Raw genomic sequence first — 22,520 nt, 5'->3', positions numbered from 1 at the left:
GCCTGCCTGCATTTCCTGCCTTCCTCCACACCCAGACCTCATAGGATAGGAAGAATGCACCTAGCATACCAAATAGGCATTTATTCAGCTTCTTCCTGCCATCCCCTCCCTTGTTTGAGGGAGAGCCATGTTCAGAGCCTTAGGGCTGGCTCCTCAAGGTCTCAGAGGGGCCATTCACCGCTGGCCATTGTGGATCTAGATAGTGCACCCAGACACAGGGCAGCTAGCCAGGCCACAGCTGCTTATTCCAAAGAGGAGCTGAGATGTTCTCCACATGTCCTGTCTGGTCGTAGCTGGGTGAGGGCTGCCCTTACGCCCCTGATCCCCCACGGGGGGTTGGCTGCTGTTCAGGCATGGCTGCCTTGACCCACTCATGGATCAAGGCAGCCTCCAGCTTGCGTGCTTTCACAACAGATTCGGGGTCTTGTGGATGAGACTTCCTGAGAAGCAGGCACAGAGCAGGCACTCAGCCAGGCAAGCAGACTCGTAGCCTACTGGCTATTTCCTGCCTCTTTCCATCCTAAGCTCTTAGTGCAAGAGAGTAGAGGGAGCTGGGGGAGGAGGGTACTGTGGGAGGGGGAGCTGGGTGGGGGGGGGAGGTTGGGGAGCCAGTGGGAGGCACCTGAGGTCTAGGTGGTGGGCTCCCCCCTGGATGTTGATGGCGACCACTGAAGTGCTCAGGCTCTTCCGAATCTGTTAGTGGGAGGAACCTCGGGTCAGACAGTTGGCTGAGAGAACTCCACCCAGCTCTCACCTTAAATGCCCACCCCAGTTTGTGGGGTACAGCTAACGCGGTAAAGGGGTGACTGCAGAGCCTCAAATGTCCCATTGGAAAGGTGAACACGGCAGCCCACATTAAGTCACCAGTAAAAGAAGCCACTCAAAGGTGGAACCGGAAGTAACGACGATCAGAGCAGACAAAGGTGAGGTAGGTGTGGAGCTATCATGGCATCTGGGTTCTTTGAGAAGATTCTGGCAAACTTAAGAAATCTAACAGGGCCTCGGCTGCTGACAGCAGGGTTGCTGAGAACACCACGCGAGGCCAGCAGCAGTCTGGCTGCTACTCACCCCGCCCCCTGCCCAGGGGTCCAGGTCACCGTTGGAGAAGATGATGTTGCTGGCAGCTTTAAGGTCTGAAAGAAGCACGAGTGGTGATGAGAGGTGGTGTGGCCCGAGTACTGTGTGCACACACAGTCCAGAGCAGAGCGCGCGCTGCCCAGCGGCTCCCGGCCCCCCGGCCTTACCACCACCCCCGAAGTTGTTGTACAGCCAATCTGGCCGGGGCTGCACGCCCCACGTGTCCAAGCAGTACTGCTGGCGGAGCTTCTCCGTGAACCGGAGCTCAGGGAAGATGTCGGTGACGTTGTTGCTGTCAAATGTCAGGTTGATCTCCGTGCAGGCCTGCAGATGCCCACAGAGGTCAGGCAGGCAAGGGCATACATCCTCACCCCCGCCTGGCCGCTCGCCCTGCCCTGGCACCTGGTAGTCCCAGGCCTTGGAGTCTGGGCCGGTGCCACACCCGGTGGGATCAGCGCAGCTTTGGTACATCTCGTAGATATCGTAACAGTGCTCTGTGCCTGAGGCGTTGTAGACCAGCCCTGGGAAGGACAGGCGCCGGGAACAGGGGCTCAACGGAAAGGCTGCCTGCCTGGGCCACTTCCCCGGCCCTGGAGGGAGCGTGGAAGGGCAGACAGAGGTGGTGAGGGATCTGGTGGTACATGTGGCCAGGTGAGCAGAGCCTCTGGGCTCAACATCAAGTCTGTTCTAGTGGCTACCGTGGCAGCCCAGTGGACTTGACCTCCCTCACAGAGCATGCTGGGAACCCAGAGGCCCAGGCGGTCAGAGGGATTTCTGGTGGTAGCTGCCCCCTGGCCTGTGCTACACAGGTCCTGGTCCCACATCCCGCGTTGGGGTCTGAGCTTACCCACTCAAAATGGAGAGACAGACTCACCCACCAGTGCACGCAGCCCTCTGATCTTCTGGCTCTCACGTAGCATCTTGTCACAGGCAACCTGGAGAGGAGGGCAGCAGACCATCTCACAACTGTCTGCCTGGCCCTGCCTTCCCTGGTCCCAGAGGGACCACAAGGCAGCACAACACCCATGGCCTCTTGTCAGGAGCCCTGGGAGCCGGCTGCTCACCCTGACTCACCTTGACGGGGTTGGCGGGGAGGGGCCCCATGAAGCTGGTAGGGTACGGGTAGTCCATCATGGCCAGCAGGGTAAAGGCATTCCGGGCAAAGCCAAACAGCTGAATCAGGTCCTTGGGGCTGGAGAGCAGCTGGCAGGTGCCAAACTGCTGGCTGACTATGTCATGAGCTGCAGGAAGGTCAGGGTGAGGTCTGGAGGCCGGCAGCCCCCTCCTCACCTCCCTGTAGGAACAAGCCCTTGACGTGCTGGACGGCCCCGAGGGCAGCCGCCCCAACCTCCTCACCTCCCTGCAGGAACAAGTCCTTGATGTGCTGGAAGGCTTCCTGTACCCCCTGTGTACACTTGGGGCTCTGGTCATAGAAGTCCTGGAGGAGAGCCCCTGGTCAAGGCAGGCGCTGCCCTCCTGGCCGGAGGACCCCCCCCCACCAGGCCTCCACTCACTTCAGTAACGTCCCGGAAGAACTGGCAGGGGTCACCGAGGCCTGCCACGGCCAGGACAGGCGCGCTGGCCGCCAGGGCGCCGGCCACCAGGTGGGGAAACTTCATCCGCATGTAGGCACTGAGCATGCCCCCGTAACTGGCACAGGGCACAGGGGCGGCGTGGGGCCCTGCCCTGCGGCCGCCTCTCCCTCCCTGCCCTCAGGCTCAAGGCCCCAGGTTTGGGCTCATTCCCGCCTCAGCGGCCATACACAGACAAAAAGACCTTAGACTTGCCAGGCCCACTGGCTCTGTAATCCTAGATACTCAGGAGGCTGAGGTCTGAGGACCAAAGTTCAAAGCCAGCCTGGGCACTAAAATCTGTGAGCCGCTTATCTCCACTTAACCACTAGAAAATGGGAAGTCGGGCTGTGCCTCAGGGGTAGGGCAGTTCCTTGAGCTGAAGAGCTCAGGGACAGCGCCCAGGCCCAGAGTTCCAGCCCCATGACCCCCACACACAGAAAAAGAGACCTGAAACTTGCAAGAAGCATGGGCAGATTCTGGCCCTGAGCCCCTTGGTAGCACAGCATGGGTGGTGAGTCCCATCAGAGGAGGGGGAGGGAGAGCGGGCTCCGAGGAGGCAACGCTGAGCTAGCACGGTCTCTTGGGGAGCAAGGGCGAGGCAGAGGTGGGGTGGGAGCATGGAAGGGACAAAGGACCTAAGCACATGGCTGGGGGTCCAGAGATGAGCCCCCAGTTACACTGGGTGGGGCCTGGCTGGGGAAGGGCAGGGGCTCCTTCAGATCCGGGTGGGGCCGAGCCCAGACTGGTGGCTCGTGCACACCCGCGGGAGGACCCACCTCCCTCCAAAGGCGATGGCAGGGGCGCTCTGGGCCCCCAGTTGCCTCCGCAGGGCCTGGAGCAGCTCAGCGAAGTCGGCCAGCGCCTGCTCCACCGTCAGCAGCTGCACGTACCCTCGCTGCCAGGACCGGGTGCCGAACGGGAGCGACTTCCCGTAGTACCGCTGCGCGAGGAGAGGGGAGGCGGGCAGGAAAGGGGGCAGGAGGTGAGGAGAGGGGGGGGCAGGAAGGTGAGGACGGGGGGGGGGCAGGAAGGGGAGGAGGGGGGGCAGGAAGGTGAGGAGGGGGGCAGGAAGGGGAGGACGGGGGGGGGCAGGAAGGGGAGGACGGGGAGGGGGCAGGAGGTGAGGGGGGGCAGGAAGGTGAGGGGGGGCAGGAGGTGAGGAGGGGGGGCAGGAAGGTGAGGACGGGGGGGCAGGAAGGGGAGGACGGGGGGGGGCAGGAAGGTGAGGAGGGGGGGCAGGAAGGTGAGGACGGGGGGCAGGAAGGGGAGGACGGGGGGGGGGCAGGAAGGGGAGGAGGGGGGGCAGGAAGGGGAGGAGGGGGGGCAGGAAGGTGAGGAGGGGGACAGGAAGGGGAGGACGGGGGGGGGCAGGAGGTGAGGGGGGGCAGGAAGGTGAGGGGGGGCAGGAGGTGAGGAGGGGGGGCAGGAAGGGGAGGACGGGGGGGGCAGGAATGGGAGGACGGGGGGGGCAGGAAGGTGAGGAGGGGGGGCAGGAAGGTGAGGACGGGGGGCAGGAAGGGGAGGACGGGGGGGGGCAGGAGGTGAGGGGGGGCAGGAAGGGGAGAAGGGGGGGGCAGGAAGGTGAGGAGGGTGGCAGGAAGGTGAGGAGGGGGGTGGGCAGGAAGGGGAGTAGGAAGGGGGTCGGCCACCCCCGCCCCACACCCCGCACCCACGTGCTCCGCGTAGACCACCAGGGCCTCCTGCTCGGCGGCCAGCTCCACCAGGAAGCCGCTGTGGTTGGCGAAGGCCCAGATGTCCCCCTCGTTCCCGGTGTAGAGGAAGATGGGTCCCTTGCCCCGTCTCCAGAACCTGTCTGTGGGGGGGGGGCGGCGGCGGTGAGGGCGCCGCGGGGCCGGGGGCGGGGCCTCGCGGAGGGGCGGGGCGGAGCCTCGTGTAGGGGCGGGGCCGGGGCCTCGCGGAGGGGCGGGGCCTCGCGGAGGGGCGGGGCCTCGGGCCCGGGCCCGGGCCGCGCGCTCACCGGACACCAGGAACCGCTGAAGGAACGTTTTGTTGCCGAAGCTTTCGAAGTTGAAGTGGTCTAGACGTTGTTCGAAGTACTTCTCTTGAAAGTCGGGGTCCGGGGCTCTGTGGGCTGAGAGGGCCGCGGACGGTCAGGGCCGGCCGGGGCCGGGGGGCGGTGGGGGGAGGAGGTGAGCGGGGGCCCGGTGGGGGGGTGAGCCCGGGGCCGGGGGGGCGGTGAGCGGGGCTGGCGGGGCCCGGGGTCGGGAGCCGGGGGTGAGCGGGGACCCTGAGCCCGGGGTCGGGGGCCTCTCACCCGCATCCCGGCAGCCGACCAGCCCCAGCCCCAGCCCCAGCAGCGGGACCAGGGCCCAGGCCGGGGCCCCGCGGGCTCCGGGGACCAGGCGCGGAGGTCTCATGTCTGGCTCGGTGGACCACGGCCGCGGTCACGCGGGTGGTCACATGAGCCGGTCACGTGTGCGCGGTCACGTGGGTCCTTGGCGCGGCAGTCCGACCGTCGCTGGCGGCGGGGCGGCTGCGCACTCGCCCTCGCGCGGGGCGTCCATTGTGTTTCCCCGGAGACGGTCGCCGTGGAGACCGGGCGCGGGGCGGGCGGGGCCCGGGGTCCACTCCCGAGCCCGGGCAGGGCCGTGGGGCGGCGATGGCCCCTCCGCAGGCCCGGCAGGCCGCTGGCCACCCGGCCACCCCCAGAGCGCGCTCCCCCCAGTCGCTTTGTCACTACTGCCGCTGCCCAGACCACGCTGATCTGATCTGCCTCGATGTGGGCTCTGCCCCCTCCAGAAGGAGTGGACACCAGGCCCTGCGCCCACACCGGGAGGAAGGTGGCCCGTCTCCTGCGGCCATCCCCCAGCCCGCCTGGGACGGCCGCTGCCCGCCTAACGCTCCTCCCCAGGACCACAGGGGGGCTGGAGACGACGCAGGGCCTTTCTTTTTCTTTTTTTCTTTTGCTCAAGGCTAGCACTCTACCACTTGAGCCACAGCACCACGTCCAGCTTTTCCTGGGTATGTGGACCTGAGGAATGAATGAACGCAGGGCTTCATGCACGCTAGGCAGGCGCTCCACCACCAGGCCACGCTCGCAGCCCGTGCAGGGCCTTTCCAGGAAGCTGCATTCTCTCATCCCAGGCCTCCGTCACCAGACGGGGCAGCAGCCAGTCTCCCGGTCCCTAGAGAGGCGCAGCCCAGTGGCTTCTGTAGGGAGCTAGTGGGCTCAGGTCTGCCTGGGATCTCAGAGCTGCCACATCCCTCAGGGGACTGGGCCATCCCCACAGCAGGCCAGACCCTGTGGGAAGGTGGGCTCGGAGGCCTCTTGTGCCTCCCCCCACAGCCTGGGGGACAGGATGTGTAGTCAGACTGGTGGGCAGACCCTGAAAATGGTCATGAGGGACACAGCGCACCCCATGACTCTCCCCAGGGACAGAAGGGACAGACCCCCAAGGCTGGATGCCCAGCCGGCCCGTACTGTTCTGGACATGGTGCTCTGAGGCCTCTTCCCCTGCCCAGACCAAGTGGTCCCCCCTAGCACAGACTTACCTGGCCGTGAGGGGGAGGGGACCTGGAGGAGGAGTACCCTGCACCCAGCCATGCAGGCAGCTCTGTGTGTCATTCCCTCCCCAACCCCCATGTGGGTTTCTGAGCCCAGGGGACCTCCTCCTCCCCTCCACGGCAGACTTGGCCGGGGCCCCTCAGCGGGGATTACCTGCATGAGCCCCCAGCCCCCAGCAGCACCCATTCTCTTCTTGTTGGCTATAATAGGTTTACAGAATCAGCATCCTTTAGATGTCACTTAAACCCTCTGGTGCTGAACTGATTCTTCCTCTCTGCGGGTGCTGTGGACCTCATAAGCATTTTTTGCTGGTGAGTACCTTTTCTTGCCCATCCAGATACTGCCTTGGGATAATAATGGTAATCATACATACGTCATGTGGGAGCTAAGAATTTTATCTCTTTCTTCTATATTTCTTCTGTTAGCCAATATCTTGAAGAAATGCAACTCCAGAATGCAGTTCCCAGAGCCGTCAGCCCTCGATCGGCTTGAGGTAGGGGCCACAGGAATGAGCTTTACTTTCTGCTCATGAGCCTTTAGTAAAGAAACCAGCATCACTGGCTGGGAGCGTGGCCTAGTGGTAGAGTACTTGCCTAGTATGCATAAGTCCTGGGTTCAATTCCTCCGTACAGTACCACATACACAGAAAAAGTGAGAAGTGGTGCTGTGGCTCAAGTGGTCAAGCTCTAGCTGTGAACATGCCCCGAGTTTTAAGACCCAGGGTTGGCACAAAAAAAAAGAAAGAAACCAGTATTACTAAATGGTTAGTTTGAAGAAAGAAAAGAGTATGTTTTTTATTATTTGGCCAGTGGCCCTTTTTTTTTTTTTTTTTTTTAAAGGGGCTTGAACTCTAGGCCTGGGTGCTGTCCCTGAGCTCTTCAGCTCAAGGCTACTACTCTTCCACTTCTAGTGGTTAACAGGAGACAAGAGTCTCACGGACTTCAGTGTGCAGGCTGGCTTTGAGCCTCAATCCTCAGATCTCTGCCTCCTGAGTAGCTGGGACGACAGCGTGAGCACCAGTGCCTCGGCCCGCACTGGATCCTTTCCTCTTACACAAACCACCCTGCGTGAGGTGTGCTGACAGCAGACAGGTTCATCTTTCCATGATAAACTCGCCAGGTTAATTCTTGCATTATTCTTTGGGGGCTGTTTTTTGTGTATTTTAGTGCTGGTAGTATGTCTTGAATGCCAGGACTGTGAGCTCTCACTTGGCTTTGTCCCTTAACTTGAGCCAGCCCCACCTTTTTTGCTGGTTAAGTGGAGGTAAGAATCTCTTGAGTTTGTCTGTCCAAGCTGGCTTTGGACCTTGGTTCTCAGGTCTCAGCCTCCTGAGGAGCTGGGGTGACGAGTGTGATGCCAGCTGTACCCAGATGCCCTTGGCTGGTTTGGTGACCAAAGTGACTGGCACACAGGCTTTCATTCCACTCCAGCCTGCTCTACGACTATTGAGGCTCAGGTCACCAGGAATCGGGCGGCCACAGCACAGCTCCACCCATCCTCAGGTCTCACCCCTTTTGTCCCAGGTCAGGCCCTCCTCTGCCACCGCCACCTCCCCTACCTGAGGGACAACCCAGCCGGGTCTCGGCTTGCCTCTGTATTAGACCCTCCTGCCCTGCATCCCCACACCTCTCTGGTTCACCACTGAGGTTTCTGCCAGCCAGGAGGCGGGCCAAGGAAGTGGGGCACCCCACAGCCCAATGGAGGGTGGACAGGGGCGCCTGGCCTTCTAGGCCCTGGGCCCCAAAGCTGCTCACCCACGTGCCCGGTGTTTCCTGTGGGTCTGTGGGAAATTCTGACCTTTGTTGTAGTTCAGGGCTTGAACTCAGGGCCTGGATGCTATCCCTTATCTTTTTCTTTTTGTCAATTGTAGAACTTGAACTCTGAGCCTGGGCACTGTCCCTGAGCTCTTCAGCTCAAGGCTACCTCCCCACCTCTTGAGCCACAGCTCCACTTCCTGTTTTCTGGTGATTAATCGAGACAAGAGTCTCATATTCTTAGTACCTGGGCTGGCTTTGAACCGCAATCCTCAGACCCCAGCTAGGATTACAGGTGTGAGCCACCACGCCCGGCCTCCCTAAGCCTTTTCTGTGTAAAGTTAGCAGCATTCTGCCACTTGAGCCACAGCTCCACTTCTGGCTTTTCACTAGTAATTAGAGATAAGTGTTTCATGGACTTTCATGCTCAGACGGGCTTTGCACAGTGATCCTCTGATCTCAGCCTCCTGAGTAGGTAAGGTTACAGGTGTGAGTCATTGGCACTTGGCTAATTGCATTTTTGGGGTTATGGGGCATGAACTGTTGGTTCTCAGGTCCCGGTCCCTGGGCTGTCCCTGAGCTCTTCAGCTCAAGGGTACCCTCCCACCCCTGGAGCCACAGCCCCACTCCCAGCTTTCTGGTGGTTAATTGGAGTCTCAGACTTTTGTGCCTGGACTGGCTTTGAACCTGGATCCTCAGATCTCAGCCTCCTGACTAGGAGTCTGGCTGCTAATTGCGTTGTTAAAGTTTTCATTTAAGGATTTACCTGATTTAACAATCCTGGCAGATAAGACTGCATCCTTGGGCCGGGAGTTTGGCCTAGTGGTTAAAGTGCTCGCCTAGCATGCACGAGGACCTGGGTTCCATTCCTCGGTACCACATACATAGAAAAAAGCCAGAAGTGGTGCTGAGGCTCAGGTGGTAGAGCTCTAGCCTTGAGAAAGTCCAAGGACAGTGCTCAGGCCCTGAGCTCAAGCCCAGGACTGGCCAAAAAAAAAAAAGAATAAAAAGACTGCATTCTCCTACTTATAACCAAGAGAAGTGGTTGGGAACAGGTCTGCCTGTGGCCTGTCTCAGACCTGACCGGGCCCTTGGCTTGTCTGTGGAACAAAGAGAAGGTTTGGCTGAGGTCTGTGGCAGGATTGGTAGAGCCCAGTGGAAGGCCAAGCTGACTTCACCACAGGAGGAGAGAGGGAGGTGCAGACTGCACCCCATCTGAGCTAGAAATCAGCAATCAATCAACCAGCAGCCACCCACAAGGTCTCAGTGGGTCTTAGGAGAGGCGGTGTTCCTAACCACCAGAAGGCTGGGATCTGAGAATCCTGGTTTGAAGCCAGCCTGGGTAGATAAGTTTGAGACTTATCTCCAACTAGCTATGAAAACGCTGGAGGTGGAGGAATGATGCAAGGTGAGCACCAGCTGTGAACAGAAAGGGCCAAGAGGCCTTGCATTCAAGCCTTAGTGCTGGTACACACACGCACACGCGCCTGTGTGTGCATGCGCACAGAGCAGCAGGCATGTGTGCTTGTGGCCAGAGTCTCTGGGAGACGGAGGGAGCCAAGGCAGTCGTCTCTCCCGGAGCGAGCACCTGCAGGCGGGGTGACAGCCCAGCCTGTCACTGCTTCAGGTGGAGGAGGGACCCTGCCCTGCCAGGTCCCATTTTCTCATCTCAGATGTGCAGAATGGCACGTCTGGGATGGCTGAGAGCAGAGCAGGCTTGCCTGGCCAGAACTGGCTTCTGGAGGACACCCCCTGCTCTGCTCCCCGAGATGAAGCCATGGTGCTCAACCACCCCGAAGCCTCCTCTCAACCCCACTCTCTGAAGTGAACCCACAGCCAGAAATAAAACCAAGGAGCCAGTAGCAGGCCAGCAGTCACTTGTGTGCAGAGGCAGTGGGTGACGGAGAAGCAGCCGCAGGGAGGACACCCGCACACCCCGTCCCCGCCCCAGGTCATGGCGCTGCGGGCAGAGCCCCGGCCAGGCCACCCCCTTCACCCTGACGAAGGCTGGCTGGGAGCACCTCGGCCTGGGCCTCATCCAAGATGAACGGGGACTGGAGCTCCTGTCCCTTCAGGAGTCCTTCCAAACCCTGGAAGGAATCGATTACAGTCAGTCCCTCTGGGCTGCCCACAGCCGGCAGGGCAGGATCCCGAGTGGTCCAAACCCAGGGAGAGCTAGCAGAGACGCCCAGAAAAGCTTGACTGGCCTATCTGTCCCGATGGTAAACTGAGGCTGGGCTGACACTTGTCCAATACCCACCTCTCCCAGGAGTCCACCAGACCAAGAGAAACCCCAGACAGGAAGGCCCTTCTTACCTCTCCACTGTAAGACACCAAGGGCGATATCTCACAGATGGCCGGAGGGTCTCCGCCTGGGGGAATGCTGGAAGGGTGGAGCACAGTCAGAGGACGGGGACACGGCGGGCCACACGCCAGGCCCTGCCAGGCCCATCTTCCCCTTCCTCTGCACAGCCCAGTCCTGCAACCACCCACACGCACTGCTACGAATGGAAAGCATCTGTGGGCCCTGGCAGAACAAAGACAGACGTGAAGGTCTTCGCTTCCCTGTGAAGTGGTGCAGGTGTCACCCTGTCGGGTGTGAGAGGCCAGGCCTGGCCCGGCGTAAACCTCGGGTGTCTGCTGAGGTCACGACGCAGCCCCGACCACCCTCCTCCTCCAGGCTGTTCCTCGGGGCCTGCTTACTTGAGCAGCGCAGGAAGCTGGGTTCCGTGGGCATCGAGGAATCGGACTCCTGCTTGCAGCGCCCAGCGGTAGTGCTGCGTCAGCAAGGCCCGCCTGGCGGTCGAGGGGTTGTCTCTGGCAGCCGTGTGGTCATTCTTGAGGGGGGAGAACTCCTCCTCTCGAAGCACCTCAAAGGCAACGAAGTTCCTGGGGGGGGAGGGGGCTGGTCAGGCCATGTCCCAGCCAGCAGGCAGGGCCTGGCATATGGGGGCTGGGTAGGGGTCTGTCCCAGGGGCACCCGAGAGTAGGGAGCAGGGGTACCTCCTAGACCCTCTCCAAGCCCCCACTTCCCTGCTGGGCCTCAGAACCCGCCAAAGGACAGAGGAGGAAAAGAAAAGAAAAATAACTCTAGCACTAACTTAGCAAACTGGAACACATCAAACACAAACTTCTCCATCTTTACTGCGTTTGGTTTTAGTGGCTTTACCAGGTTTCCCTCCTCATCCACATAGGGGACCTTCTTCACAGCCACGTGAGGCTTCAGCAAAGGCTCAAACTCCCTGGAGGCAGAGGACACACAGGAGGAAGGCTGGGACAGAGTCTCCCGGGGTTGGCTGGGCCCGGGTTGGCTGAGCGCAGCTCTGGGCAGTCAAACCCAGCCAGGGCTGCCGTCTGCATGCACGGTGACCTCAGCCACACCACTCCCCTGGCAAATGGAAATGGCAGGAATGGACTAATGCACGAGAGAAGGCAGGCTTGACCCCAGAGCTTCACCTCCACGGCCCCGAGCACGACTCCCGCTGCCTCTCCAGTGTTTCAACACAACTTCCTAAACCTCACCTACCCACCACTCCCAGCCTCTGCCTGGCTTGGGCCCAGGTGGCACTGGTGGGCACTCCCCAGCCCCCTGCTGGCGCACACCTGACAACCGTCTGGAGGAAAGCCGTGGTGAAGAAGTGGTTGCAGATGTTGCCTGCGCTGTACAGCAGGCCGCCGTGGGGCCCACGCAGCCCAGCAGTCTCAGGGCTGACCTCGCTGTACTCCACCACCTGAGGGACACCGTCCACCTGGCACACCACGCCCACGGGCTCCTCGGGGTGCGCCTTTTCCACCACCTGTGGCCACGGGGATGGGCTCAGAGCTCTGTGCAGGGAAGGGCACTGAGGGGCCGACGGGAGGGTGGGCTGGGTGCTCACCTTGGCGCCACAGTCTGCACCCCGCAGCACACAAAAGCCGATGAAGGCCGGGTCTGCCAGTCTCACCAGGATGTTGTCCACACAATACACGTGCACGAATTCCACTCCCCGGCGCTCCATGTCCTCCAGGATCCGGTGGTCGGCCAGCGCGCAGTACAGGCCCCCGTTGCCATCTGCAGAGAGAGAAAGCCTCACCCCTTCACTCCCCCACCAGCCCCGTGGTCGCGCCCTCTCACAGAGGGCATGCGGGGGCTCCCCACACCACAGCCAGCCCGGCTCCAAGGTCCAGGCTGGGTGGCCACTGCCCGGGGGGGCTGGGCCATACCTGGGGCCATGGCAACTTTGTCTTTGCGCTCCAGGATGGCCTTGCCATCGAAGGTCACAGCCGGCAGCATGCGCTGCTCGAAGAGAACCACGTTGGCCGGGTCCAGGCGGAAGAAGTCGTGCTCCCTGAAGAAGCTGGCTGTGGGCGCCAGCGTGAACTCACTGGTCATGATGTACCTGCGGGGAGGGCTGCGGTGAGCGGAGGGAAGCGGCGAGGGGTCCAGGCCGGGGACGGGTCCCCGGGAGGGCGGACACACCAGGGCACGGTGCAGCGGGTCCCGTGGCGCTGCCCGGCCAGCCGCTCCACGCGGCGGATCCGCTCGGCCTGCAGCTGGTACAGCGTCTTCTGGCTGGGCAGCCCCACTCGGTACATGCCCTTGGGGTAGGCGACGCCCAGACGAGTGCCCTGCCCGCCGGCCAGCAGCAGGACGGCCACCTTGCTCGAGGCGATCTGCCGGAAACCTGGGGGCGAGGGCGGCGGAGAGGATGCCTGGGCCCGCCCCGCGCCCGCGGCCCCGGCCCCCCGCCCCGCGCCGCCGCCTACCTTCCTCCTCCCAGCGGCGCCGCGTCTCGGGGGCGCTGCGGCTGGCGCTGCCCAGGCGCTCGGGGGGCAGCGGCCGTAGGCGCTCGGCCAGGCCCGGCGGCGGCCCGCTGGGGCGCGCGCAGGCCGCGGCGGCCCGCTGGCAGTGCAGCCGCAGCGCGTCCGGCTCCAGCGGCGCCAGCTCGGCCAGCAGCGCCGCGCGGGCCCCGGGCGCCAGCTCGGCCCAGAAGCGCAGGAGGTGCTCCTGGCCCGCGCGCCGCAGCCGCGCGCGCACGTCCTGCTCCGTGGCCGCACGCTCCGTGGCCATGTCGCCGAGGCCCGGCTGGCACTCGTGACTCGGGGGCTTCCTCCGACCAGCATCACGAGACCGGGGGGCGGGGCCGGCCCGGGAGGGAGGGCCATCCCGAGGCCCCGCCCCTCGCCTCGAGATCGCAGCCCCGCCCTGGCTCCCGCTCCTCGCGGCCCCCAGCAGCCTCTGGCCCCGCTCCTCGCCTGGAGATCGGCCTCCCTCCCGGCTCGGCCTCGCCCCGCCCCGGCCCCGCCCCTCGCGGGCCCCAACAGTCTCGGACCCCGCCCCTCGCCTCGAGATGGCCCTTCCTCCCGACCCCGCCCCGCCCCTCGCGGCCTACAGCAGCCTCTGGCCCAGCCCCTCTCCTCGAGATGGCCCTTCCTCCCGCCCCGCCCCGCTCTGGCTCCGCCCCTCGCCTCGAGATCGCAGCCCCGCCCCGGCCCCGCCCCTCGCCTCGAGATCGCCCTTCCTCCCGGCTCGGCCCCGGCCCTCGCGGCCCCCAGCAGCCTCTGGCCCCGCCCCTCGCCTCGAGATCGCCCTTCCTCCCGGCTCGGCCCCGCCCCTCGCGGCCCCCAGCAGCCTCTGGCCCCGCCCCCTCGCCGGGCCCCGCCCCCTGCTCGGTGGCCCTGGGGAGGAAAGTGTTCCGCGCGACCGTCTGGCCCGGCGTGAAAGCCAGCCAGCCCTGCCCCTCCTTCCCGCCGGCCGCGCCCCGGTGCGGGGTCTGAGGAAGCACTGGGAAGTGCTCCGTGACTTCACCGGGAGAGCCCCGAGCTAGGAGTCGGTCCGATGGGCCGGATTCCCCCGGGAGAGCCGCCCCGCCGCCACCCCCGGCAGATGCCCAGCACACAGCAGGCACCGCGTCTTTGTGGCGCGGCGTCGGCCCAGCCCGGAAGCCCAGCCCGTGGCTGGAGGTTCAGGGAGAGCCTGCCCAGGGAATGGACAGACCTCCGTCCTGCGAGCTTTGGGGCAAGGGCAACACTGGGGAGAATGTTGGAGTGGAGGGTGGAGCAGAGCCGGCACCCGTTGGCTAGAGCGCGCTGCAAGCCCCAGGCCAGCGCTGAGTGCCCGCGTCACCCCGTCCCTGCGGGCCGGGCAGCGTCCACGTGTACCTGGAAAGCAGATATCGAGGGGGAAGCTCTGAGCCATCCAAGTCTGGTGACTCCTACACAGTAGAGTTGTAGCAAAAGGGCTGGGAGCTTGGCCCAGTGGTAGAGTGCTTGCCTAGCATGCACAAAGACCCAGGTTCAATTCCCTGGTTTCCTCATACATAGGGGGAAAAAACAAAGAAACAAGTGGTGCTGTAGCTAAAGTGGTAGAGCTCTTAGCCTTGAGAAGGCCCTGAATTCAAGCCCTGAAACGGGCCCCAAAACAGAAACTATTGCTTTTTTTGCCAGGCACAGTGGCTCACACCTGTAATCCTAGCTACGCAGGAGGCTGAGATCTGAGGATCAGGGTTCAAAGAACCAGAACTAAAGAACAAGAGACTCTTACCTCCAATTAATCACTAGGAAAAAATAGGGGAGGAAGTGGGGCTGTGGGGCAGGGACAGGGCAGTAGCCTTGAGCTGAAGAGCTTGGGGGCAGTGCCCAGGCCCCATCGCGCGTGCCCGCACACAGCAAAACAAAACCAGGTCCATGCATGCATCCAGAGACACTTTAAAGGACCAGAAGAACGAGCCTGTCCAGGTGGCCATGCAGACAAGTGTTGACAAGAAGTGCGGACCACGCACCCTAGGACCTTGTCCAAAAGGAGGAACAGGGCCCAGAGGCCAAGAGTGGAGACCAAAGAAGCCTCAGGAGGGCTCAGGAGACTGGGCAGCTTTTTCTGGCTCCTGCACGCGGGTGCTGGGCTACCGGAGCGAGGGGGGGGGAGTACTTGCCTACCCTCCCAGAGAACTCGGCCTGGACGGGAGGACCGTACCTGGGATGCAGACCCAGCCTGCAGGCCCCTAAAGAGCCCAGGTCCACATCGGCCGAGCGCCCAGGGGCAGTGAAGGGGGAGCGCAGGCGGCGCGGGGAGGGCGCGGACAGCCCACGCCCCAACCGGGCACAGCCCCAGGCTCTCGGGCGCGCGGCCGGGTGCGGCTGCCCCTCTCCGCGGGCCTCGGTGAGCCCGGCTGTCCTGGGCAGCAGCCTCTGCTCCGGGGGCGGAGGGCATCCGGGGACACGGGAGAGCGGCTTTGTCCCGCGGCGGGCGGGCGGGCGGGCGGCCTGTCCCTCGAGGCCAGGGCAGGGACAGCGCCCAGCTGGCTGGAGCCGCCGAGTCTCCCGGGACCGCCTGGCTCCAGAGAAGGGCCCCGGCATCCGGGCTCGCGGCGGGAGGCGGCCGGCCCGGAGGACCTCGCCCCAGGTGGCTTGGGGACAGGCTTTCCGTCGAGGTGGGGCGCCAAGCTCCGCCCCTCCGAGAAGTGGCTGCGGCGGGCGGGGGAGGGGAGAGGGAGGGGGAGGGAGGCCGAGCCGACGCCGGAGGGCCGGGGCCGGGGCATCGGAGACGGGCGGCTGAGCCCACCCCACGCCCCGGACCCGCCCCGGTCCCCCCGCCCCCTCCGCCCGCCCAGACCCTCCCCGGCCCCTCCGCCCCTCCCCCGCTCCTTCCCGTCCCCCGCCCCGCCCCGATCTCCTCCGCCCCCCCCACCCCCCGCCTCGGTCCCTCCCCCGGGGCCAGCCGGGAGCCGAGCGCGCGGCGCGCCGGGACGCAGACGGGGAAAATCAAACTGGGGCTGGCGGCCGGCGAGCCAATCAGGAAGCAGAGCGGCCGGGCCCGGCCAATGGGCGCCGCGGATGCTAATGAGCCCGGCGCCCCGCGGAGCCCGTTCGAAAGTCGGCGCTCTTGTCGGGGCGGGGCGGGGCCGGGAGGGGCGGGGCCGGGAGGGGCGGAGCCGGGCCGGGCCGGGGCGGAGCGGGCGGCCGAGCGCGCGGCGCGGCTGGTCGGCGGACGCGGGCTCCCGGCGCGACGCCATGGCCGCGGCGGAGGCGCGGGCGCCCGCGGGCACGGAGGGCCTGCCGCGCGCCTTCCTGCAGAGCCTGCGCACGCTGTTCGACATCCTGGACGACCGGCGGCGCGGCTGCGTGCCCCTGCGCGAGATCGAGGCCCGCTGGCGGGGCGCCGACGCGCGCGAGCTGCCGCCCGGCGTGCTGGAGGGCCTGCGGCGCCAGGCGCCCGCCAGCGGCCTGCTCACCTTCGAGCGCTTCGTGGCGGGCCTGCGCGCCGCGCTGCCCCCGCCGCCGCCGCCGCCGCCGCCCCCCGACGGCGCCCTGCCCAGGGCGCCCCGGCCCCCGCGCGCGCGCCCCGCCCGCGCCCCCGAGCCCCAGCCCGGCCCCGACGGCCACGCCGACGACCACGCCGGTGAGGGCCGGGCGAGGAGGACTGGGGGGTGGGGAGGAGGGGTGGGGTGCTTCCTGTACGTGAGGAGGAGTGGGGGTGTGGGGAGGAGGGATGGGGGTGTGGTGAGTAGGAGGGGGGTGTGGTGAGGAGGAGTGGGCTGGATGGGGAGAAGAAGTGGGCTGGGTGGGGAGGAGGGGTGGGGGGGTGGGGAGGAGGGGTGGGGTGCTTCCTCTAGGTGAGGAGGACTGGGGTGTGGGGAGGAGGGGTGGCGTGCTTCCTCTAGGTGAGGAGGACTGGAGGGTGGGGAGGAGGGGTGGGCTGGGTGGGGAGGAGGGGTGGGGGGGTGAGGAGGAGGGGGGGTGGGGGGAGGAGGAGTGGGCTGGATGGGGAGGAGAAATGGGGGTGTGGGGAGGGGGGGTGGGGAGGAGGGGGGTGCTTCCTCTAGGTGAGGAGTGGAGGGGTGGGGAGGAGGGGTGGGGTGCTTCCTCTGGGTGAGGAGGAGTGGGGAGGAGTCCTGTGCTGCTGCAGACACCCCAGGGTGTGTCCTCTGGGGACTTCCAGCGGACTTCTCCGGCCTCGGGTCCAGTTGGCAGGGACAAGAGTCTGTTCAGTCGTCTGCACCCCTCCCCCGTGCCTGCCCTGGGAACAGGGACCTGCGCTGTGGTGGTGCTGGGGCCCGGGACCCTCAGCCCTGAGTCCATTCAGCCCATGCCCCCCCCCCCAGATGCAGCTGTCCACGCGTCCCAGCTGCTGGCCCTCTGAGGTGCTGCCCACCGCTCTGCCAGCCACGCTAGCGTGGCTCTCTACTCCCTCCTACCCGTGGTGCTGCAGGGCCGCTGCCTCCCTAGGAGAGGAGTTCCCCAGCTGTGCGCTAGGCAGAGCGATCCCTTCCCAAGATCTCCACGTGGAGAGAGCGTCTGTCCCGAGATCTCCCCAGATCTCCAGTGCAGTTTTGGTTGGTTGGTTTTGCTTGCCAGTCCTGGGCCTTGAGCTCAGGGCCTGAGCAATGTCCGTGGGCTTCTTTTTACTCAAGGCTGGCACTCTACCACTTGAGCCACAGCACCACTTCTGGCTTTTTCTGTTTTGTGGCACTGAGGAATCGAACCCAGGGCTTCATGCATACTAGGCAAACACTGAGTCACAAAGCCACCTTCCCAGCCCCGCTGTGCAGTCTGGAGTAAGTTCATGGCTGGCCTGTGATGAGGGTTTGTCTGTGATCCTTCCCTGCCCCACCTGAAACCCTGGTGGCTCTTGTCAGTTGTCACACCTGTCTGAAGGCCCAGTGTCCAAGACCAACCACTGGGTGACAGCACACCTCCGTTCGGTGGCCGGCTGCAGGGTGCTGTCACTTCCCATGTCTCCCAGGGCGGACTGGGTGTGCTCGATGCTCTTGGCTTTGGGAGTAAAACCAGCCTTGCTCCCCAATAAAGTACTTCAGTACACCTATGGCAGCCCAAGCCCCCAGCCCAGAGGTTGCCGTCTCCTTGCCTGTGCACGTCGGGCCCGTCACCTCTCCCAGAGCTGCTGGCTGCCCAGCGTGGCAGGTTGGGGCACGAATTCTGGGGCCTGCTTGGAGCCAGAATCCCTGCTCTCCATACCTGCCTACACTGCCAAGCACTGGGCGTGGACTGGAAGGAGATTCTGGTGGAGGGGTGAGGGAGGCCTGTTCCTCCGGCAGGCATCCCATACGCCTTAGTCAACCGCAGGCAGGAGTTAATGACCTCAAGAACGTGTCTGTTGACCGTGCTTGCTGTCCTGGCACGTACATGTGACCATTTCCTCTCTTTTTTTTTCTTTGGGTTGGTTGTGGGGCTTGGGCTCAGGGCCTGGGCTCTGTTCTTGAGACACTTTGTGTTCAAGGCTAGGCTCTTTAACACTAGAGCCACAGTGCCACATCCGGTTTTAGAACGGTTATCTGGAGATAATTGGGGACTTTCCTGCAATCCTCAGTTGGATTACAGGTGTGAGCCACCAGCATGTGGCCCCTATGACCACTCTCCACTGCTGTCACATCGCCCAGCCCCCCTCCCCCGTCCCCTCCCTATGCCAGCTCCTGCATCCAAGGATCCTGTGTCGGTCAGGAGGACCAGAGGCCCCACTCACCCATCTCGTCCCTGACCTTTGACCTGGGAAACTTTGAGACCCTCCAAGATACAGCTACTATGTTGTGGGCAAGGGGTTACAGGAGAGGGCTAAATGTGGTCCTTGTCCCGTGGGTCCACAGTCTCCCTAAGGCAGGTGGGGGGCAGGCAGGTGGGCAGCAGATCCTGGCCGGGCACAGAGGCCAGCATTCACTCGGGATGGCTGGGGGTGCAGGGCGGACTGGAACAGGAGCCCCTCGTGGCAGGCTCCAAGGTAAGACATGCCCCTGCCTCTCCCAACAGGCACAGAGTCCTGCAGGGCCCTGGGGACCCCTCGGCCCCGAAGTGAGCGTCGAAGGCACACAATCACCAGTGGCGTGGACTGTGAGCTGGTGAGGAGCTGGGGAGGGGTCAGGACCCGGGACTCCTGGAGGCCAGGGAGGGGCAGGCAGGCCTGGACTCTGGGCGACTCCTGGGCTTGGGTCCACTGGAGGGACACCCAGATCCCTGAGGGACGTTGGGACACTAGGTGGGGGCCACCGCCCTGCCTGCCTCACCTTGCAAGTCAGCTGCATGTTTGTCCCGAACTGAACCCGAGCAGGGCGACGTCCTGGGGAAGCCTCTGTGGGGGGGAGACATGAGCTCTCCCCGCGGCACGCCCCCAGACAACTCAGGAGCCGGGCATCCGTGTCTGTGGGTGCTGCAGGGTGTGGCTGTGCCCGTGGGGGTGCTACCGGCACAAGCACCCACAGGCACACGCGTGGTGTAGCTGAAGCAGATGAAGGAGCTGGAGCAGGAGCAGGAGGTGCTCCTGCAGGGTCTGGAGATGATGGCCCGGGGTCAGGACTGGTACCAGCAGCAGCTGCAGCGCGTGCAGGAGCGCCAGCGCCGCCGGAGCCGGAGCCGAGCTGACGATGTGAGTGGTGGGGCAGACGCCTGTCCCTGACCCCTGGACTCCCACAGTCCATCGGCAGCACCCCAGCCCACCCGTCCTGTCAGCGACACATCTAGGCTCCCTCTGGGCTCTCAGCTGCAGCTTTATGGGTGCAAGAATGCCATCTGGGGCCAGGAATGCAGCCCCATGTAGAGTGCTCGCCTAGCACGCACAAAGCCCTGGGTTCAGTTCCTTGGTACCACATATACAGAAAAGGCCAGAAGTGGTGCTGTGGCTCAAGTGGTAGAGCTCTAGCCTTGAGAAAGCTCAAGGACAGTGCTCAGGCCCTGAGCTCAAGCCGTAGGACTGGCAAAAAGAAGAAAAAGCTGGATATGGTGCTGTGGCTCAAGTGGCAAAGAAAAGACCACGTGTTGAGACCTCCCTACCCAGCTCTCCCCTGCTCTTCTCGCAGGACTTGGGGGCTACAGAGAGTCCCCGCCCACTGGGGCAGCTGCTTCCCAAAGTGCAGGAGGTGGCCCGCTGCCTGGGGGAGCTGTTGGCGGCAGCCTGTGCAGGCCGGGTGAGTTGCTGGACCCTTTCTGGTAGTCTGGCTGGGCCCCCTCACCACTGTCCTGGGAACAAGCCCAGGAGAGGCCTACCTGACTCTCCCCTTCTGCAGGCAGTGCCCTCGTCCTCCTCGGGGCCCCTGTGCCCCCCTCGGATCCCCAGCCCTCACTCAGCCCCCAGCTGGCAGCAGCAGACCATCCTCATGCTGAAAGAGCAGAACCGGCTCCTCACTCAGGTGAGGTGGGGAGAGGGGCGGGGGCTGGGGGCCCAGCAGGCCCTGACCACTGTCCCCCCCCCCAGGAGGTGACAGACAAGAGTGAGCGCATCACCCAGCTGGAGCAGGAGAAGTCTGCCCTCATCAAGCAGCTGTTCCAGGCCCGGGCTCTCAGCCAGCAGAGCGCTGGGCCTCTGGACTCCACCTTCATCTAGCTGGACCTGCCTCACGTGGGTGCGTGAGCTCTGAGCCTGGAGATGGCCAGCTGGCCGGACACTGCCCGTGGGCATGAGCCGCAGTCCGCCCCGGCCAGCCCTGCCCTAGACACCGCCCTGTGCCAGCCTGCGCTGCTGGCCCCACTTGGAGCTGCTGTGGCCACCTAGTGGACAGCGGGGGCCCCACCTCGTGTTCACCAGATCTCAGGCACAAGGGGCATGTTTACAGCTCTCCTGCCCCCTCTCATGTCTGACTCTAGTAAAGCACTGATCACACTGGGCTGCGCTTCTAATACTGTCCAGCAGGGGCGCTGACCCACCCACCCTGCTGCCATCCTTGGGGTGCTGTGAGCAGGCCAGCTATGGGAGGGTGGGCTGGGGCCTGTGGACCCACGAGCCCGTGAGCAGCTCCTCCCTGCCACCTGAAGCACCTCTGACCAGTCCTCAACGGGAGCAGATGGGAGGCAGGTGGGGTGTGGCCTCGTAAGAGAGGGCTCTGCTGGGGCGAGTCCTGAGATGGAGGTTAGGGCTGTGTCCGTGCGTGTGGGCCAGGCGGTGCAGCTTCCTCATGGGACCAAGAGCTCGGCTTGCCTCCGCCTCCCGCAGACCCTGAAGCCCGGTCTTTCCTCCTGCCCAGCTGTGCACTCAGACGGAGCCTCACGGAGTCTGCCACACGTGACCCAGGCCCTAGGCGGGTGGCTAAAGGTGGCCAGGTGGGCCTCCCCTCAGGTCCTTGTTCCCAGGAAAGGTCACGTGCGGGCCTGCCGGCCAGACCCTGAACGAGGACGGTCCATCGAGTGGGGTGCACGGCTTGGCTCAGCCTTCCCTCCAGGTCAGCTCTGTGCGTGTGGAGAGGGGCACAGGAGGAGGCTCAGGAGAAGTCCCCCCTCCCAGGCCCCCAGTCGCCGCCAGGGTGAGCCTGAGTGCTGCCACCGCCGCCTCCAGGGAGAGCCCCAGAGCCAGGGACCACCGAGGGTGGCCACCGCAGGAATGCAACTCCAGACTGAAGCCAAGTCTCCGCTTCCATCCTGAGCAGCTAGAACCCCCGGGGCGGGGGGGGGGGAGCGGGCTGTGTCACATGCACTGCCGCCCCGGCGGGCTGGCGGGGGGGGGGGAGCGGGCTGTGAGGGCGCACGGGCTGTGTCACATGCACTGCCGCTCCGGCGGGCTTCAGAGAGAAGAAAAGGCAGCACAGCAAGCCGGCTGCCTGCGGTGGGGACAGCTGAGAGGTGGAGGAGGTGGACAGGGCCCCACCAGGGTGGCCACTTTGGGCTTTCCTGTGCAGAGTGAGCGTGGGAGGTCCCCTGCAGCCTCCTTCAGCCGCAGTGATCCTGGCCTTGCCACAAACTTTCTCCACGGGCTGGCCGGGGGTGGCACAGGTGGTATTCCAGTCTGGGGCGGTAAAGGCAGGGTTGAGAGTCCAAGCCGGCCCGGACTTCAGAGTGAGCCCTTTCCTCAGAATAAACCAAGCAAGAAGCAAGCAGCCCAGGTGCTGGTGGCTGTCACGCTTAGCCTTCTATGGTTGTGTGTGTGACTGCGATGGAACCCAGCTGTTTGGTCAAATACCAGTTTAGATTTTGTTGTGAGAGTAGTTTTAGTTGTGGCTAATAGTTATGTTTTGTGGAAGTGGAGCTGTAGCTCAGAGTGGTCCAGTACTAGCCTTAAGCAAAAGGGCTTAGGGACAGCACCCAGGCCCTGAGTTCAAGACCCATGACCAAACAAAAAGAAAGAAAGAAGCTATTGGCTTTTGTTTTTGTTTTTCCTGTGCTGGGGTTTGAACCCAGAGGCCTGATTTTCACTTGACTTGCTTGCTCCATGCAGGTGCTATACCACTTGAGCCCTGTGCTTCCAGCTGCTTTTTGCTGATTAATTGGAAGTAATTCTTGAGATTTTTTTTTGCCAGTCCTGGGACTTGAACTCAGGGCCTGAGCATTGTCCTTGGGTTTTTTTCTTCAAGGCTATCACTCTACTACTTGAGCCACAGTACCACTTCTGGCTTTTCTATGTATGGGGCACCAAAGAATCGAACCTGGGTGTTTGTGCATGCTAGGCAAGCACTCTACCACTAGGGTCCGCTCCTGCCATCTTGAGAACTCTGCCCTGGCTGGCTTCAAGCCATCGTTCTCCAGGAGCTGGGACCACAGGTGTGAGTCGGGGGCACCCAGCTTCAGCTGAGGGTCTCAAGAGAGAAGACCGAAGCCCCCAGAGGAATAAATCCTGCCTCTAGATAACCTCGGGTCTCGTTTGCTGGGTCACCACTTCCCCTCCTCCCATCTGCTCTG

The 22,520-nt window shown here is 63.8% G+C and overlaps 3 protein-coding genes and 1 long non-coding RNA gene across 6 annotated transcripts; 2 read left to right on the top strand and 2 right to left on the bottom strand.

The window, feature by feature from the left end:
- Positions 1–61: 61 nt before the first annotated feature.
- Dpp7 (dipeptidyl peptidase 7) lies at positions 62–5,143 on the bottom strand. The gene is made up of 13 exons (XM_090330984.1): positions 4,927–5,143; positions 4,630–4,743; positions 4,325–4,464; positions 3,428–3,591; positions 2,592–2,727; positions 2,434–2,515; positions 2,152–2,318; positions 1,952–2,012; positions 1,480–1,598; positions 1,245–1,401; positions 1,069–1,133; positions 623–693; positions 62–440 (listed from the first exon to the last, which is right to left on the bottom strand). Exons 1-13 carry the CDS (start codon positions 5,027–5,029, stop codon positions 311–313), a joined length of 1,509 nt encoding a protein of 502 aa, XP_090187110.1. The 5' UTR covers positions 5,030–5,143; the 3' UTR covers positions 62–310.
- LOC150066177 (uncharacterized) lies at positions 4,629–10,504 on the top strand. Of its 3 annotated transcripts, XR_016535010.1 has the most exons (5): positions 4,629–4,705; positions 6,387–6,488; positions 6,603–6,670; positions 7,088–7,296; positions 10,404–10,504. It is a non-coding gene; the product is annotated as an uncharacterized LOC150066177 (long non-coding RNA). The 3 variants fall into 3 exon arrangements; XR_016535008.1 differs by lacking the exon at positions 10,404–10,504 and having other exon boundaries at positions 7,088–7,305; XR_016535011.1 differs by lacking the exons at positions 4,629–4,705; positions 10,404–10,504 and adding an exon at positions 5,241–5,452 and having other exon boundaries at positions 7,088–7,305.
- Uap1l1 (UDP-N-acetylglucosamine pyrophosphorylase 1 like 1) lies at positions 9,524–13,017 on the bottom strand. Its single transcript, XM_090330985.1, has 9 exons — positions 12,678–13,017; positions 12,391–12,595; positions 12,135–12,310; positions 11,810–11,982; positions 11,535–11,728; positions 11,033–11,173; positions 10,635–10,820; positions 10,248–10,314; positions 9,524–10,021 (listed from the first exon to the last, which is right to left on the bottom strand). The coding sequence occupies exons 1-9, from the start codon at positions 12,979–12,981 to the stop codon at positions 9,884–9,886; spliced, it is 1,584 nt and encodes a 527-aa protein (XP_090187111.1). The 5' UTR covers positions 12,982–13,017; the 3' UTR covers positions 9,524–9,883.
- A 2,903-nt stretch (positions 13,018–15,920) lies between these two features.
- Sapcd2 (suppressor APC domain containing 2) lies at positions 15,921–20,510 on the top strand. Its single transcript, XM_090329416.1, has 6 exons — positions 15,921–16,308; positions 18,672–18,760; positions 19,138–19,284; positions 19,715–19,822; positions 19,922–20,044; positions 20,110–20,510. Exons 1-6 carry the CDS (start codon positions 15,921–15,923, stop codon positions 20,236–20,238), a joined length of 984 nt encoding a protein of 327 aa, XP_090185542.1. The 3' UTR covers positions 20,239–20,510.
- The last annotated feature ends 2,010 nt before the right edge of the window (positions 20,511–22,520 follow it).

The sequence above is a fragment of the Megascapheus bottae genome, chromosome 3 (assembly GCF_031878675.1).
Source record: "Megascapheus bottae isolate mThoBot1 chromosome 3, mThoBot2.hap1, whole genome shotgun sequence".
In the NCBI taxonomy this organism is placed as follows: domain Eukaryota; kingdom Metazoa; phylum Chordata; class Mammalia; order Rodentia; family Geomyidae; genus Megascapheus; species Megascapheus bottae.
The sequence above is the reverse complement of the archived record's forward strand: the minus strand, read 5'-3'. Positions and strand labels throughout refer to the sequence as shown.